The 17,974-nt window shown below is 42.9% G+C and overlaps 1 protein-coding gene across 1 annotated transcript; it reads left to right on the top strand.

Moving 5' to 3' along the window:
* Positions 1 to 4,870: 4,870 nt before the first annotated feature.
* On the top strand, positions 4,871 to 16,478 carry ASB11 (ankyrin repeat and SOCS box containing 11). The gene is made up of 7 exons (XM_050976692.1): positions 4,871 to 4,940; positions 6,592 to 6,671; positions 9,677 to 9,784; positions 11,274 to 11,424; positions 12,285 to 12,419; positions 13,343 to 13,534; positions 16,348 to 16,478. Exons 1-7 carry the CDS (start codon positions 4,871 to 4,873, stop codon positions 16,476 to 16,478), a joined length of 867 nt encoding a protein of 288 aa, XP_050832649.1.
* Positions 16,479 to 17,974: the final 1,496 nt, after the last annotated feature.

The following is a 17,974-nucleotide window of genomic DNA, read 5'->3' as shown; positions in this document are numbered from 1 at the left end:
ATTTTACCAACATTATACATTTTTCTTGTAAACCTGGCAGGTAGATTATGTTGCTTTCAGATCCTGACATGCTTCAACACTGTCACAACTCTAGAGATGCTACTTGTGCAGGATTCATTGAACTTTACTGTGCATGGCTGGTTGTCTTGTCCAAGCTGGTTATTCAAGCTGCTTGTTTAAGCAGGAGGGACTGGTGCATTCCCTGGGAACACAGGCACTGGCTGCTGCTGGAATTTGCTGCCCAGGCAGCAGCAGGAGTTTCAATAACCAGGCCCTACCTGGTGTGATGTGCGGCAGATAGGTGAGATCACTCCCACATTGGCTTGAGAGCAGCCAGTGAGTCACTCTCCACATCTCTTTTTAAGAGGAGTGTTGTAAGTGTGCTCACCCAAGGATGCAAATAAGGTAAGGCTTGTGTGGGAAGCAGTGTAATTCATTAGATCAAACTGATAGAGAAGTAGCCAGGGTCTGTATGGACTCCTTTGTTCTCATCTCTTCTGTTTGAGTGTTTCTGACTCCTTTTTTTTTCCCAGTTGCCTAACTGATTGAATACATTTGATACTCTAATCCCAACTAAATACATTAGAAACACACTGCTGTAATTCAGTGTGTGTAGCATAAGAATAGACCAATACCTCTTTGAAGTTCTTTGAGATGAGCATTCCTCATCCCTTTATTTCCTTGCCAAATTATTTAGGTCACATCTGATTATTTCTCCCTAGAAGTTGGATAAAGTTAAGGTGAACCTTACAGAAAATGAGTTGTTTTCTAAGCTGGATTGCCTTTTTTTTCTGCTTATTTCTTCCACCTGTGCAAACTCCCATATATGAACATTACTTTTTGAATTTTTTGGAGAATCTAGCTAAACTACTTCAATTTACTTTCGCATGACAATTTTTTTGAAGGATTAATATATTTTTTGGATATTTTGATTTAACAATTTAGTAATTATGCTAAAGAAAAGTGATTCATTTAGTAGTTGGGAGTCTTGCAGAAATCAGTGAGGTGTGTTTTATCTACAGGGGCTTGACTTGTTCACTCAAGTCTGTTGATGGAGTTGCATAATGATGCTCAAAAGAGCAAGGGAGAACGATGGCAATCCTGTGTCTGCACTGTCATTGCTCTTGTGTTCTGCCTGTTCTCACACCTACACCATGTTGCTCATCTCTCATTTCAAAAATACCAGAGATTTCCGAGCGATCACACCCAATCTTGCTGTTGTTTGCTTGACTACCACCCTCACCAGAATTCATACTTTCCATCATGCTGTTCAGCTGTCTTCCCAATGATAATTTTCTTTTACATCCACTGCATTAATTTTCCTAGTGCTCTTGTACACTAACAGCAGATTGGGAGATTACACAAGTTTTTCTCAAATGACTCACTGAATAATTTAACTGAAAAATCTTTATTTGTCTTGTTCTGAAGCCAGGAGGGTGATTTTGCTGCTACACAAATAGAGTTAGTCCTTCTGGGAGAGTTATGTTCCAGTGACTGCTTCCAAGCAGTCAAGCTTTCCTGTGGTTTTCTAGAGCACTTGGAGAACTCTTTGTATTATTCCATTAGGGATAAAAGAATTTCAGTAGCAATCACCTGATTTTCAATTTCTTGTATTTTTCTGTGTTTTATGCATATGTACAATTCTACATACCATCTAGTAGGCTGATTGAGAAAGAAATCAATTATTTTCCTTTGCAACCAAAAGCCTGGTTTTCTTTTTTTTTTCTTGCTTGTCTCCTGTTGAGAGCCAGTTTTGTAAATCCTACACAAGATTTCTCTGTCATTTCGGCTGGCTTTACTTTGTAATGGTATTAATATTTTTATGTGTTCTTTTTCTTTGCATCCAACATTTTGTTGTTTACAGCTTTTACTATTTCTCTGGCTCCAGGAGGAATGTTTTCATTATCTCAGATTTTTCTGGGCTGACCATTCTGGTTCTTGGTCCACCTTTGCTTGCTCATTTCTCCTCTGTTTCTCAGCTGAGCAGAATTAACTGCCAATAAACCAATATGTTTTTTATGTTTTTCTGTGATTCTTTAACTGAACTTTTCTGTAATCTGTATCTTCAGCTGTCTGTGGCAAACTGTATTAAAGTGATTAACAAGTATTCATAAGTATTGTAGTTTCTACAGGTATTTAATATTACTGTGTAAGGAAAGGTAGATGTAATACTTTTGTAAGGGGTTAAGTTATGCAAGAATGTAATAACTTGGTTTAATTCAGAATTTTAGAAAAATTGTTTCACTTGAGAAAATTGCTTGGAGTGTTTTATCTCTGCACATATTTTGTATAGCATTTTAGTGCACCTGGGAGGGCTGAGCACCAAAGAGAGCAAGGTACTAAACCAGCTGTATTGCTATAAACCAAAAGAAATTACATCTAAAATGCCCGGAGAAATCATTTGCTGTATAATTTCCATGTGCGTATCCACCATCTCTAAGAGAGGAATTATCCTGCTCTTCTCCTTGACAGATGTTGGAATTGAAGGATAAGAAAATTTGGGCAAAGAGAGGAATCAAGGAAGAATTAAATCCTCCTCCTGTGGTACATATAGGAAAACAGGAATAAATGAAAAAATAAAATAAAATTAGATGGGGTGTTCTACATAGATTCAAATAAATATATGCAAAAAACCCCTTTGTTCTCCATGGAAACCCTTTGTTCTCCATGTCTTCAAAAAGAAAAAAGGACAGTTAAAGAAAGGGTGCATCTTGTTCAATTTCAAATGTTACACCTTTGAATCAATGGAAGATAATGTAAAAATTTTTCCAAAACGGACAATGCTGTTTGCAAGAGATATCAATGGACACCATTCTTTATTCCTGAGTAACGGAAAAAAATTTAAATGTATTTCTTTTTGTGCAATTGGAATGTATTTTTCTCCTCCTAGAATAACTTTGACTTCTTAGCCCTGGCTTTGGCCACCCAAATTTATTTCAAATTCTTTCATGAAAATGCTTTTCTTTGATATGTTTGCCTTTGTTCTCTGAGTGCCAGCAAGGCCTGTTCTCAAGATGGAAAAGACAGAAAAGTATTCTCTTTGCAGAATCTCTGAACAATTTCTGCAACTTTATCTATGCAGTCTTTGGAAATGGAACTGCTACCTCTAAGAATAAATCCAATGTGGATGTATGGGCTTTCAGGTGGTATGGAGATCATCTGTCTGAAAATTTATTTTCTTTTATTTAGGTTAGGAAAGGATTTTCTCATTTGTTTCCTGTATGTAGAGATATTCAAAATATCTTATCCTTGATATTGTTATTTAGCATCAAGCACCTCATACCAAATAAAACCAGGATGTATTTTTGGTAACTGAGGAACAGCAGATCCTGAAGGGTTTAAAATAGATGACATATGATACCAAGAATAGGGCAGTGCAACTTAGCCAACCTGAGAAACTATTCAAAGAGCAAACCAAAATGGAGGGTAGTTCTATACTCCATTCTTTCACTAACATTTATTTTGCCATTTTTGCTTTGTTTTGCTTCAAGCTTTTAATTAAGATTTCCTTGGCTTTGCTGACCCATTTCTATATTGTTAAAGGCAACAGAAAAGAAGCTGCCAGGATAGCAGAAGAGATCTATGGAGTAGTCCCAGGTAAAGTAAAAATATGGACTCTAACATTTAAATGTTTATTTGCCACATTTTTGTAACTGGAGGATTTCAATCAGCGAGTTGCCATGAAATGAGGGATTTTTTGCTAAATGCAGGGATAAATGTTTTAACCTGAAGTGCCTCCCATTCCTGGGGTCTCTGCAGTGTCAGTATGTGTTGGCATGGTTTAGGTGTGCAAAATATGAGACTCCAACAATTACCCAGCTAGAATGAGGACAACATTTGGTAGGTGCACCATGGTAAATAAAAATACTGTTCTCAGTACAAGGTGTTCTTTATCAGTGGTTACAGATTGTTTTACTAAATATCCAGTTTTACTGCCAGAGAATATTTAGGGAAAAGTTTTAGCACGCTGATTTTCTGAAAGGAGATGCTGGGAAGATATAACTAAAGACTTTATGCATCCAAGCAAAGAAGCCTTTTTTTGTTATATCAGATGATAAAAATGAATACAGCTAAAATTGTTCTGAAAAATACACAGCACAAGAATACATTGTATTTAATAGGTTACTTTGCAGGTCATTGTTTTGTTTTTTTTCAAGTGCTTTTAGTCCTTCAGATCACTGCTATAATAATGAATAGGCATGTGTTTGCATTCCTGTTAATTCCACTAATTAAAATGACACAGTGTTTTCAATTTACTGCTAATGAGGGCTCACTTTCCTAGCTGCAGATTCTGATCAGCATTGTGACATCACACATTTCTGTGTGACTCATTTGTTGGGCACTTGCTTTGTGATTGTGCCATCCTGAACAGGCGCAGGAATGGCATCAGAACACAGATGGTGTGGGATGGCCACCCAAAGCAGGGAGGTTAACATCTGGCCAAGAGAAATACTGCAGCCAAGCATTTTTGACAAAGCCTTTATGAAACCTGTATATATACAGGTTACTAATTTATATTTTATTCTCTAGAATATAATTCCAGTCATTTGTTACTGTCATTTTTTTTCCAAGCACCTTTATGCAACCATAGTCTGACACGTGGTGAGGAGCAGTTTTTCCTTCAAGCAGGTTCCTATGGAGGTGCCTTGAAATTCAGCAGGCTGTAACATATTTTTATCTGCAAGTTGCCATTTGCAGAAAGCCATTAAGGATAATCTTACAAAATGTAAGATCATGTGATGTTGTTGCTGGGACACTATATCATATTACATCCAGAGCTTCACAACCTTTTCTCTTTGCAGTGAAGTAGCACAGCAGCAGCAGGGCTGCATAACTTATCTGTAGGCATTTGAAAAGAGCACTTTCAGTCATGTCACTCCCAGCTGAGCAGGGGAGATGTGCTCCATATGGGAACTATATTTGCCACATGTTTCAGGGAGGTAGGTTGTGGTGGCTGGCATGGGAGTGTGCAGAGTGTGTGCTGTCCTGAGGCTGTGTGTGCATACACATGCATTGGAAATGCCCTGGAAATGCATGTGAGAACACGCACTCGCACGAGTTATCCTCTGCAAAAAAAGGTTAAATCAGGCCCTGGAGCTCTCTTTGAGTAACTCCTGAATCTTCCTGCTGTATAAGGGCTCTGGGCTTTGTCACTTGCAATGTCTTCTGACTTTCTGAGCCGAGCTTGCCTGTTTTAGTCACCAGCATGATGAGAGGTGTGGGGTATTTGGGGGGGTTTCAGGAAGGCGTTTCTTGGTCCCTACTTGGTTCCCGTTTCCATCATTTTGACTGATGTGTCATTCAGAGCCTTGCCACATATTGTGCCAGCTGGTGTTTCCATGCCAGTTTCCTGCCTTAGGAGCCCAGGAAGTGCTCTGTAAATAGCGCTTTAAAAAAGTAATTACTACAGTTCAAACTGTAACTCCAATAGCTGAAGTGCATCCTGGTCCTTGGGTAGCAAAAGGAGACTCCTTTGGCCAAGGGTAAAACCTCTGCTGTGTCCTTGGCCTCAAGTCCCCATGGATGTGTCCATGCCTCTCATTGATTTCTCCCTGCCTTAGGTAGCATGTGAAATGGAGATAAATCACCCTTTCCATTCTCTCTGGTGTGCGGCACAGCTGAAAAAATTGAACAGGACAAGGGTTTCAAATACAGTGCCCATGGGTTTGCTGTACAACAGAGCATGAATGCAAACACTGGTTTTGCTTCTGTCCTGTGGCACTGGAAATGCAGCTGGCCTTTGGAGTAACACTTACTACACACTGTGTCACAGGATGGTTATGAATTTTAATATAGGACAAGTAAATTTGCTCTCTATTTGAGTGGCAGAGATGTAACCTGAGCTGAATGTCTATGCCTGTAGGTAGGAGCTAGGCTAAAGAATTATTTTTCTTGGCACAGAAATAGATTAGGATAAGAAAAAGGGCAAGCAAGCCTATGTGAAGGAGTCTGAACAGTTCAGCATCTCAAAATTATTAAAGAAGAAAAGTAAAGCCCTCGGGCAGAATTTGTTTTTCCATGTATTTTCTAAAATATATCAGTGAAGAGAATGATTAAGCCTGTTACATGATAGTCTGAGAGGGAGGATGTTATTTATGAAATTGCCAGTTCAGGAAATAAAACTGCCAAGGACATGCCAGAATTCATTTGATGGACAAGACAACCCTGCTATGAGGCTCTTAACAAAGTGTCAGAGAAGCTGGGATGCAATTTGTGACAAGAACTCCCAAGGAAAGGTGGAGGCTGATATGGTTTTGAGTCGGAGAATTGCAGGGTTCTGAAGTCTCCATGTGAGACCCAGCAGCAATAAACTTGTGATCTTTGCTGAAACATGTTTTTAGCTGTTCTTTTAAAAGTTCTGCCAAGAAGCTTTTGTTTAGGTCCCTTAGTGAGCAGCCAGCTTTCTCAGGATTGCTGATCCCTCAGCTGCTCTGCTGAAATTAATTCATCCAACAGTTTCACCGCTAAGCCCACATTGATTTCAGTCCTGATCTGCATTTACACAAATAAAAGTGGCTGTGCTTTCCCCGTCCTCCCAAGATCTGCTTTTGCTGCATGCCTGAATTAGCTTCCATGCATTTGCTGTTTCAGACAGCTGGGCAGACCGATCCCCTCTCCATGATGCTGCCTTCCAGGGACGCCTTCTCTCTCTGAAAACCTTGATTGCACAGGTAAAAGCCCACAGGGAAAGAAAAGGCTGGGAAGCAAGGTGGTTTCACATGAATTGCATTTATGGGCTGGTGAGCTGGTAATACACTGCAACAGGGCATAAGAAATATGGCTGTATGAATAATATATCAGCACAAACACCTCTGGGCACGTATTAGTTTGCTCAGTTAAGAAGCTGGGGACAAGCCTGGGACAAAGACTATCGCAGCTTGCAGCTTGCTATGTAATAAACAGTGATCCTTGTGCTCTTTCTCAATGATGAACCATGCAACCCGACCTGAGAATAAGGACAATAAATATATAAATGTAGGCTATTAGAAAAAAACCCAAAAAGTACAAGGCATGCCTTATAAAAGGCATCTTGCCCTTTATAGTCATCCTGGAACCCTCTGCTCCAAAAGGAACCGAGAGCTCAGGCAAAAGGAAGAGAGGAGGAGAGAATACATGAGAAGGAAAAGAAGCTGGATGTGAAAGGAGGTTATGGTTCTTTGTGCTCTGCCCATCATCTTCCTTCCCACCTTTGCTTAAACTCAGTGTCCCCATCTAGCACAAATAGGTAACTGTCCCCCTCTCCTTCTTGCCCCCAAGGCAACTGCAGGGAAATTAACTCCCTGACTATAAAGCTTTTGAGTTGGCTCTCAGACTTTTTATAGTCAAGGTAAATAACTATAACCAGAGGTCAGATCTCTAATGGACATCATCCTCCAGGAGCGAGGCTGCCAGTGGGAAAGCCTCCTCTCCAGACATCTCGAGGCACAGCTGCAGCTAAAAAAAAAAATGCTGTTTACAGACAGTATTTGCCCTCCCATTTTCTGATCCCTCTTTCCTTCACCTGCTGACATAAAGTGATTTTTATGGAAAAGGAAGTAATGGAGGTTAGAGGTAAAAAGAAAGAGGCTTTATTCATTTAGGGATTTGATGGTTTTCTGACCCCTCTATCTCCATTTATGCTGACCTTACACCACTTGCTTTGTGGAGCACCCAGAGATGTGGTTGTTCACCCGATGCCCTGGTTATGCACTGAACATGGCTGTGCACTGAGGAAGCACCCACTGGTGTGGTTATATCATTTAGTTAATCCACTGTTTCTCCTTTTCCTGAAGACACTTAATTTTGGGAGTAAAAGATGAAGGTCCTTGCTGATGAAAAGAGATCCAGGCAGCAATATCTGTAGAGCCTGAATTGGAGCTGAGTCACCACAGATTGATAAATGCAGGGATGAAATTGTTCAAGGAGCAGCATAACCATTACTCATTGCTTCTAATGAACTAGCCTGAAATGAAGTGTGGGGCTGTACTTGAGTATCTGTGGGACACTCAGAGGTGACTGCTGCAGCACCACAGCTTTCAGGAAAGCCACTGAGGCTCTGGCTGCACAGGGAATGCCTGGACACAGGGAGGTGATGAAGTGCTGCAGTTTTCAAACGGCTCAGGAACTCACTGACGCCTGTTTCAATGCCTGAAAAGAGAGTTGGATTTTTCATGTACATTGAAAACAAGGTTTATCATGAGTGATGTTTGGCAAACAGCCATTGTAAGATCTACAACTTATTCTTCATTTTGTAATGGAAGGAATTGCTGTTTTTCCCAAGATATCAGTGCTTATTCTTTCACTTTATATGACTGAGTTTTATTTGTTAAATATATATATATATATATCTATTATATATATTTATATATTATATATATAATGTATTGATGATGATTGAGAATATCTTATTAGGTCTTCTTATTAGGAGTCTCTAGAAGAAACTAATCTTGAAGGAATATGCTGATCACAAAGTGTGAAACAATCATACAATTAGAAAATGGAATAATCTCTATTTTTTCAAGGTTTTATCTGTTCCCCTAGCACCATTGTAATGCATAAGGAATTTTACCAACAATTTCACATTAATAATATTTTCACATGATTGAAAAAGATTGGTTTTCTATCATGTAATGCTTAGCCTGAAGTGTTTAAAGTGCTTTTAATGCTCACGGTGTCAGGACTGGTGCCTTTTTTGCTGTGTGAGGTTGCTCCCAGGTACTCCTTTCTGCCCATTGCATTGGGTACTGTGTACTAAAAAGTGCATTGCTGCCATCTCGTGAGCTGCCCTGACTATAGCACGTCAGGCAGGCACCAGCTGTGCTTCAAAATATGACATCAAGCAGAAAATGGAGCTGCTTCCAGGCCTGTTCTCACACATGGCTGTAAAATTCTAATTACCAGGAGGTTCAGTTGCATTCAGAGGAAAACACGTGTGACAACTGCTTTTCCCTTTGTGAATGTCTGGATTGTCTTTGTGCAGGAATAGATATGGCAACTGTTAATCAGGGAAACACCTGAAATAAGGCATTCAGCAGTGATCAACAGGAAACCAACGGTGATTTGTAAATCACTGTTCTTTCTTCCAGTGTAAAACTTTTCCTGGTCAGATAAGAGGAACTGATTTGTGGGTGGGATTTGACTCATCTCTCTTGTAGGTTTACCAGGTACTTATCACCTCTGAGTGAAACACCCTTGGGTACCCTCTGTAGTGAATGAAAGAACTTTTAGGATGCAATTTGTCTGCCCTACTGGAAACAGCTGCTTTAGCACGGGATGAAGCTTATCCTAGGGAATCCTGTTTCTGCCCACTGAAGGAGCTGCCAGCTCCAGCTGAGCTGCAAACACCAGTGCTAGGAGCAGTCAGGGAAGTGAAACCCTCCAGCTGTAGCTCCTGGTGCAGGACTTACTAGGGAAGGAAATGCCACCTTTATAAATTAAAGAAATGTGAAGCATTTCCTGCAATTGACAGTGCATATAACGAGCTAGAAAGGGAAGGCACAGCTTGTGATTGCTCCCTCATTAACCCATCACCAGCTGTGGTTTGTGGGGACAAGAAATCCCTGAACAGCACCAGTGTGACCTGAGCCCTTTGCCTGGACACAGCTCTGCCATGACCCTCCCTGCCATGGGCACCCCAGCAGCCCTGCAGGAGCTGCGCAGGGCAGGGCTGTCCCCTCACTCCCTGCTCCTCTTGCAGGGTTTCAACGTGAACCTGCTGACCACGGACCGCGTGTCGGCTCTGCACGAGGCCTGCCTGGGTGGGCACGTGGCCTGTGCCAAGGTGCTGCTGGAGAATGGTGCCCAGGTAAGTCCTGGGGATGACTCTGAGACAGGGGCACCTGGGAAGGGATGCTCCTTGCATCAGTGGGGATGTTGGATGTGCTGTCCAGGTGGCAGGGCCAAGATGTACATGGACATGTCAGACAGAAATGTGGAAAAATATAACGGTGTTCTGTTTCCCTGGGTGATAGATTTGTGTCCCCCTTGTGTCACCCCTTTATTCTCTCCTGTTTTCCCTTTGTGTGTGAAACATAGTCACCATTGATGGAAAATGAATGAAAGATGCTAAGTGAAACAACCTTGAAGAAAGTAACTCACACCTTTGCCCTCCCCCTCCCCCTTCAGCAGTGATCACTGGAATTACATCTGGTTTTCTATGGGAAGGTTTGGGAGTCTCATGTAAGCAAAATTGGATGTGCTTGAAGCAATTAAACATTTCATCTGCTAATAAAATAACAATGCCCACAGCTGGACCCTGAGGCAGAGTACATGTTCACAATAGAGATTAAGGAGGGGTGAAATATATAAGGATATTTTTATGTCAGCTGGGTTTTCAAGTAAAATCTATATGGCAAGAAACCAAGCAACACCAAAACAGTCAAGAGACATCCAGTGCCTCCAGCAGTTCCAGCCACACCTGCCTGATGACACTGGGAGGAGCTGAGGGTGGTGGAAATTTTACAAATTGACATGTGCTTGCATAATCCATTGCTCTTCTCCAGCGGGCCACAGAGTTAAAGACATACAGATTTGCTTCATAAATTGGCCCTGAGGGCTTTCTGCCTGGTTAAACACAGCATAAACAGGGTGTGGTGTGATTCCTGGGCTGCCTTCTGCAAGGCCAGGAGTTGGACTCCATGATCCAATGGGTCCCTTCCAACTCAGCATACTTTGTGATTCTGTGATCTACAGCTCTGCTGTCCCTATGGAGAATGGCAACAGTGGTTCTTGCCAGGTCTTTACATCAGAAGTTGGGGAAGAAAATTTCTGTCTTGCATAGACACACATGCATATCAACTCCTTCAAGCTCCTTTTCTGTTTGGGATGATGTTTCTACGAAAATTTCTTCTGCTGGAAATGTGTTTTCAGATGAAAATATTAAACAGAAAGTAAATGTTTTCATTTAAAAAGCAAAGCCATTTTCATTTGAGGGTGTTCCACCTTGAGGCTGGTGCAAACTAAAAAAATCTCAAAGATACTCAGCTGCTTCACATTAAAAAAAAAAAGAGAAAGAATAAAAATTGCATTTTTAGCAGCTCCAACAGAGCTGCTCCATTCAGAGCAGGCAGGGTTTCTGCCTTATGGCTCTAACCACCTGGGAAAGAGGGCAGACATCACAGGAGAATGTTCTATATGTTATGCCACAACACATAACTCAGAAAGTTGTAAATACACTAATTCCTGAAATGAACCAAGGCAGGAGTCTCGCCTGGTGCAGTTCTGGTGCACACAGGAGGCGTGTTGGAGGGCATTCCTGCTCACCAGGATTATCCTGAGCCTGTCTCCCACCGCAGGTGAACGCGGCCACCATCGACGGGGTCACTCCCCTGTTCAACGCCTGCTGCAGCGGCAGCGCAGCCTGTGTCAGCATGCTGCTGGAATGTGGAGCCAAGGCACGGCTGGGGAGCCACCTGCCCTCGCCCATGCACGAAGCAGTCAAGAGAGGTGAGAGAGGTGCTGCTCTGGGCGTGAGGGCTGTGAGCGAAGCCAACAATAACTGCGTGACAAATGCGTCTTTTGTTGTTCGCTAAGCATTTAAAAAAAAATCCTTTCCATATGAGTACAGATAAACAGGCTTGGCTGTTTCACAGCTCCTGTGCCTCACAGCTTGTGGGAACTCAGAATATCACTCCTGATGTCCAGAGCTACCGAGAGAACCCTTGGGGGTCTCGGGAGTCTTGGAATGTTGCCAAAAGCACTTGGTGGCTTGATTTTGATCCATCTAGGGATGTGCCACCTATGTATGAGAAGATGGAACCTGTGGGAATTACCCGGGTGTGAATGGTGAAGGGAAAAACGTAGTTATAGGGTAAATTACAGATTTTGGGGTTTCTGTACAGGGGGGTTATGGAGGCAAGATGGAGGAAACAAGGCAGGTCACAAGACTCTTCCTCCTTCTTCTTGTTGTCCATCTTCTGGTGTTGTGTTGGCACTTGGGGATTGGTCTGGGGTAAGAATGTATCCGGTGACGAGGGCGATAGGTATTGGGGATAAAAGGTAAATATGACATACGTAGTTTTTGTTATAAAAGATGTGCCCGCCTTGGGGGTGGCCAGAGTGCCTTTGGCTGCCGTGCTGGTCAGATCCCAGTCGGGCAGAGAAGGGACTTTAAAGATAAGATATAATAAGCAATTCTGAAGACCGAAAAATCCTGGAGTCCAGACTCATCTTTTGAGACACAGCCTGCCAGAACCATCCTAAGCGTGTGTGGGGACAGAGACAAACAGCCGAACTCCACAACAGCTGTACCTGGGTGTGTTCTGCTCTGAAGCAACTCAGTGAGATGAGAGCTCTTCCCTCCACAGGTCACAGGGAGTGCATGGAGACCCTTCTGGCCCACGAGGTTGACATTGACCAAGAGGACCCACAGCATGGGACCCCTCTCTACATGGCCTGCACCTACCAGAGAACAGAATGTGTCAAGAAGCTTTTGGAGCTAGGTACACCTGGAAAGGGGGCTGGGGGAGAGCTATGGTGCTGTGAGCCAATGCTGCTGGCCTCTCTGAGCTGCCTCTCTACTTAAAACATCATGGGTCATTTCCACAAGCGTTGTTTGGGAGCCTGACTGTCAGATTCATTTGAGGCCATTAAAAATTTCCCGTGTTGATAAAGAAATTATGATTTCCTAAGTGAAAAGCCTTCTTATTTACAGACACCTCCCTGAGGCTAGCTGAATGTGAAAACAGAATTCTTTTAGTTTTCTAGAAAGATAACAGGAAGCACAGAAAATGCTGGCTAATATTACTGACCAAAATCAACTCCTGCTTAACACAGCAGTTTATCAGAACCATTAACTTCACCTCCTCCTCAGTGGATATGAGAGCAGCAGTAAAGCTGCTTGGAAGAATAATCACTGCAGGTCCAGGCACAGGCTATGAACTAGCACAAATTTTTGCTGACAGTGTGCAGTATCTGACTTACACCTGCTCAAAGTGTGGCCCTGCAGTGCCCCGCCAGCCTGGGGCAAGCATTTTGCTTGCTGTGCTCCCAGACATATTACAATGAGATACCTAAAGGTTTCAGGATTTTTTTTTTCCCCTGGCAATTAAATTAAGAAAATCCATATTAGATTTTATGCCATTAACAACTTTAAAGAACACGTGGTAAGCTTTGAAGATGTTTTGGTTTGAAGGTCAGGCTGCTCAATGCTGAGCATTGCAGACAGGGTTTGGTGGCCCAAACCTGAGCACTCTGCCAGAGCAGCTGTTTGTGCTGAGCTTTGCACAGCTGCTGTTGAGAGATCCTGTGTGCCATCCATCCCCCTCATCTCTTGAGGCTCCTGGTGGAAACCAGCCTGTGTGATGCAGGTTCAGACAGTCCCTGCTGCCCACCAGACCTAACCAGGAGCTCTTGTTCACCCAAGGAGCCAACGTGAATGTGGGGAAGGGACTGGACACCCCCCTGCACGCAGCAGCGAGGAAATCCAGTGTGGAGATAGTTGTCTTGCTGACAGACTATGGTGCCGACCCAAAATGCAGAAATGCTGACCTCAAATGTGCCCTGGATCTTGCCACACCCCACAGCAAGGTGGAGCAGGCACTTCTGCTTCGGGAAGGTAATGGTTTCCTTTCTCCTCCTTTTTTAAGTAAAGCCGTATTTGTATCCTTTACCTAAGTATATTTTCTTAATTGCTTTTACAAGTAATGCTCTACATACATTCTCTTACCTTCTCTGCTGCCTTCAAACCTCCAACACATGACACAGAAATCTGTTTTGTTGCTAGATCTGCCACCTGGTGCTATGGTTTTAGCAGGTAAATCAGTCAGTTATTCTGTGCTTTTTTTCCTGTCTACTGAAGGAAAATCATACATATTTACCTAGTGGGCCTCCTGATGTTAAAAACTGCCATGAAAGTTTATTAATAGATAATATTTTAGTACCATCACCTGGTGTTCAGCCTTGCACCATGGCTCAGTGGGTGAGTGTGTCCTTGGCTGCCAGGAGAAAGCAGAGCCAGGTGACTTTTCAGCTTCCCAGCTCTCCTTTGTGGTTTATGGGGCTGCAGTCCCAGCACAGACCAGCACTTTGCTGTTTACTTCCAGGCTTCCTGCAATTAATTATCCTTCCAGTAAACTGGAAGGAACCTCTGAAATGAATCAGAATCCTCTTGTGCTGTTTTGACCTGCACAACATTTGGCCAGAACTTGATGCATCCAAGAGCAATATCCCTGTGCTCTGGGCTTGCTGAATTAGCTCCCCCCCTCCTCTAATCTCTTTGTTTTGCAGCTCACTGCTACCCTCTTAGCTGGTCTGTGTCCCCTGAGGCTCTTCTGACTGGGAGGGTGAATGGGCCTCCCACCTTCCTGAGCCTGCTCACAACCACCAGGGACCAAACATGATGTGCACAAAAAGCCCAATTCCAAACAGCTCCTGCATGGTAAATTAATAAATGTCAGCGTTGCACACAGGCTTTGTCCCAACCCTCTGAACACAGGTGGGCTTTATGGAAGAAACAAAACATTGGCTAATATCCTTCTGTCCTGTTCCCTTTCTCCATGAATTTTCATGCAGAGCTTTAATTTTTTATGTCTAAAACCTTCTGGGAAGAATTTTCTTTGAATGCTTCTCACCTTGTGTGACTCCCCATACCTGGGTTGCCCAGAGCTCAGTGGCAGACTGTGGGAGCAAAGGCAGTGCTGCCAAGGGTCCTGCTACCATTGCCCTGAGTGAATCAGAATTGGTGTAGATAAAGAAATATCATAATATTGATAATTTTCTCTTCCTTAACTTTCCTTTTGATTTCCACTCTCAGCTTGTCACCTTCTTCTCCCTTACAGTCAGAAAGGCTCTAAAGGCATTTCAGTTCCTGTAACTCTTTGTTTTCAGGCATGAAGTTTCCTCAGGTTCCTCACCTTTGGTCCCACTTTCAGATATTTTGCTGTGCTTAACATGCAACTACTCTTTTCCCCTGCTTCTGTGTTTTCTGAGGTCCTTCTGTTCGAAATAAGTACCCCAGGCTGAAGAGTTTCTCTACCCCTAACTTCTCCATTGAGGTTACTTAGAGGGGTCCCTTTAATTTCTCCTCTCACTAGCTGTTAAGTGGTGTGAAATAGAAAATGGGTCTGTTTTCCTAAGTGCTTTAGAAGATGGTAGTTTCTTTCTTCACTTCCAGTGACAGTAGTACAAAAGTTCATTTTTATATATCCCATATTTTTCTATTAATTTCTCAGAGGAGATATTATCAGCCTGTTTAAGCTCCTAAATTTTCCTGTGGTAAATGCACAGATTATGAAGCTTACCTGTAAGATATAAGGACAGGCCTTTAAGCCCACATCTCCACCTGTTACTTGTCAAACTCTGCAGTGATTGCTGCTGTTTGGACAGAAACTGGAGGGGAAAGGCACCACCTCTGGGCAGGTGTAAAGCTTGCACCTGGAGCAGCTGTGGCCAGGGGAAAGTGAAGGGGAGGCAGGCACACATTCACTAGCAGGGTGCATTTGCACATGCAAGCTTGTAGCTGCAGAGGCAATGGAGCCTCATATCCAGTGGGTTTGTGCCTGGCATGCCCCTCACCTGATCCGTGGTGGGGACAGCTCCCAGTCACCCTGCAGGGAAAACCCTGGGGCAGCTCCACCCTGGGCAGCACTGTGCCAGCCACTGCCCAGGATGAGTCCTCTGACAGCTTTCCAGCCACTCCACCCTCTGATGTGTAATAAGAGTTCTCACATGCAGCAAGGGATGGGCAAAATGACTTCACATCTTCTCATCTTGGGTTTTTGTTGTTGCCTCTTTTTTGCTTTTTTTTTTTTAATCTTAAATGTCTTTTTGAAAAAAAAATTGAAGATTTTCCATATTTGAGACCTTTCTCCAAAAGTTTTCCCTTCAGTCAGATTTAGCTAAAATTAGATGTCACAGAAAGACATGTTTTGAGGAGCACTGGTGAACTGACTGACAAACATAAATATTCTGAGATTGTGGCCATGTAAAAAGGCACAGTTGCAGATACTACTTGTGCAGATACTTGCTGAGACTCCAGTAGCTGGAAAAAGCATGTTCTGTATATATAAACAATTAACTACTTATCCTTTATCCTCACAAAACTTCTGGGGTTGTCCTATATCCTGAGCAAGTGCTCTGCATTCCAGAGCTCTCTCTCCAGGGCAGACACTTTTTTAGGTGTTAGCTCAAGAACAGATGCCAAGCTGTGCATGCAGGAAAAGGTGTTTAGTGCTCACAGCTTTCAAACTGCTGAACCAACTCTGACAACCCAACTTTAATACAAACAATGCTGTGTCTAACTCTCCCTGACCTCAGCAAGTCATTACGCAGTGCTTGGGCTGAGTTGCAAATCTTGCTGGTGTTTGTTGCTTTGACCCATGCTGGTGGTGGGTTTGAGGGTGCTGATTCTTGCCTTTGACCTCCCCCCAGGTCCTGCCAGCCTGGCCCAGCTGTGCAGGTTGTGCATCAGGAGGCACCTGGGCCGGTCATGCCTCGGCACAGTCCCCAAGCTGCACCTGCCTGAGCCGCTGGAGAACTTCCTCCTGCACCGATCAGTCTGACTGCCTTCAGACTGGCAAAGAAAGAGGAACAAATGGTTGTTTACTCCAAGTTCATTATATCATAGAAAAAAAAAAATCAAAGGCATCATTTACTGTCTTCTGTGGCTGCCAAACACTGGCTGCTATGTGACAGGGAAAATTGGAAACATCATTTCACAGGCAGTGAGTGGTGTCATGGACACAGTTCCCTCACGATCTATTGCCACATGGATTCACACCAGCCTGAGAAGTTCTAGTACATAAACACCTCACTTGACATGTGTTTGTAGGTGCAAATGCACACATCCACTCACCCACTTACACACAGAGATTTCCCCTGCATTTGGGGCTATATTTATTTGTGAAATATCTGTGCAGCTTCTTCCTTTTGTCTATCCAATCTCAATGTCAAAATCAAGGTAGTGAATAATTTTCTTCCATTAGTATGTGAAAAGGAAAGCTTTCAGTGACAAACATCAGACATATACAACATACTGCACATCTTTTACCAGCTTTGATTTTGCATCCTTTCATCTCCTTCCTATTGTCTACTGGAGCCCTATGAATTTCCAGCAGTCTCTGCCTGCCCAGCCACTGTCCATCCCTGAGCCCTGAGCACAGCTATCCCCAATGCCAACACATCTTGTCCTTGGAGGTACAAGTGATGGTATGAAAGCAAGTGCAGGAGTTTCGAGTGAACCCACAAAACTGTGAAAGTCTTAAAAATCCCTTTCATTTCTTCCAGAAAAAATCCTTCCAAAGTTATGTCCCCTGAGATCTGGCTGTATTCATTACATGAACATTTTTTCATAGCTTAATTCCATCACAGAACTGCAAATGTTTTTATGGGCATAGTAGGTGATATTTTAATGTCCATCCTTTACAAGGCGTAAAAAAAGGCAAACGAAAGAGTGCTGCTTTTTCTTTTTTTTTTTTGGCTTTGCATGCTTAGACATTTCTCAAGGTAAGTCTTGGTCTGTGGAGTTGGAGAGAAGCAGGGCCACTAAAGATAGCTGTGCATCACCCAAAAGGTGTTCTTGTTGAACTTTCTTCACCAGGAGTGGTTTGCAGGCTTGTCGCCTCCCTCGCCCCCTATTCTAGAGGGTTTAATTACCTCTCCAGAAGAAAGGATTTTTAGAGTGTTATAAATGTCCATTGTGGTATTAGTTTAAATAATGTGAGGATTGGTAGCTTGGAAAGAGCAGGGCAGAAAGCATGCACCTCTTTGAGTTGAGAAATGTGCTGTGCAGTGACATTTGCAGTGCCACTGTATACCACATAAAAAGGTTTTTTTAATTTTTTCTGGGGAGGTTCTTCTGAGGAACAAAGCATTTCTTCAGAGCCAAGTTTTGGTAAACTTCTGCCATGAGACAGGCAATGTTGTTTCACTAGTTGTAGTAAAATGGGAAGCAAAATTAAAAGGACTTTGTCTCCATTTTGCTCAACTTCCCAGGTCCAAGAGGTTGCTGACACATTTTCAGGCTGTGAAATCTACTGGTTTCTTTATGAGTGAGGCA

Source organism: Serinus canaria, chromosome 1, assembly GCF_022539315.1.
Source record: "Serinus canaria isolate serCan28SL12 chromosome 1, serCan2020, whole genome shotgun sequence".
Taxonomy (NCBI): Eukaryota; Metazoa; Chordata; class Aves; order Passeriformes; family Fringillidae; genus Serinus; species Serinus canaria.
This window is presented reverse-complemented; position numbering and strand designations above follow the sequence as displayed.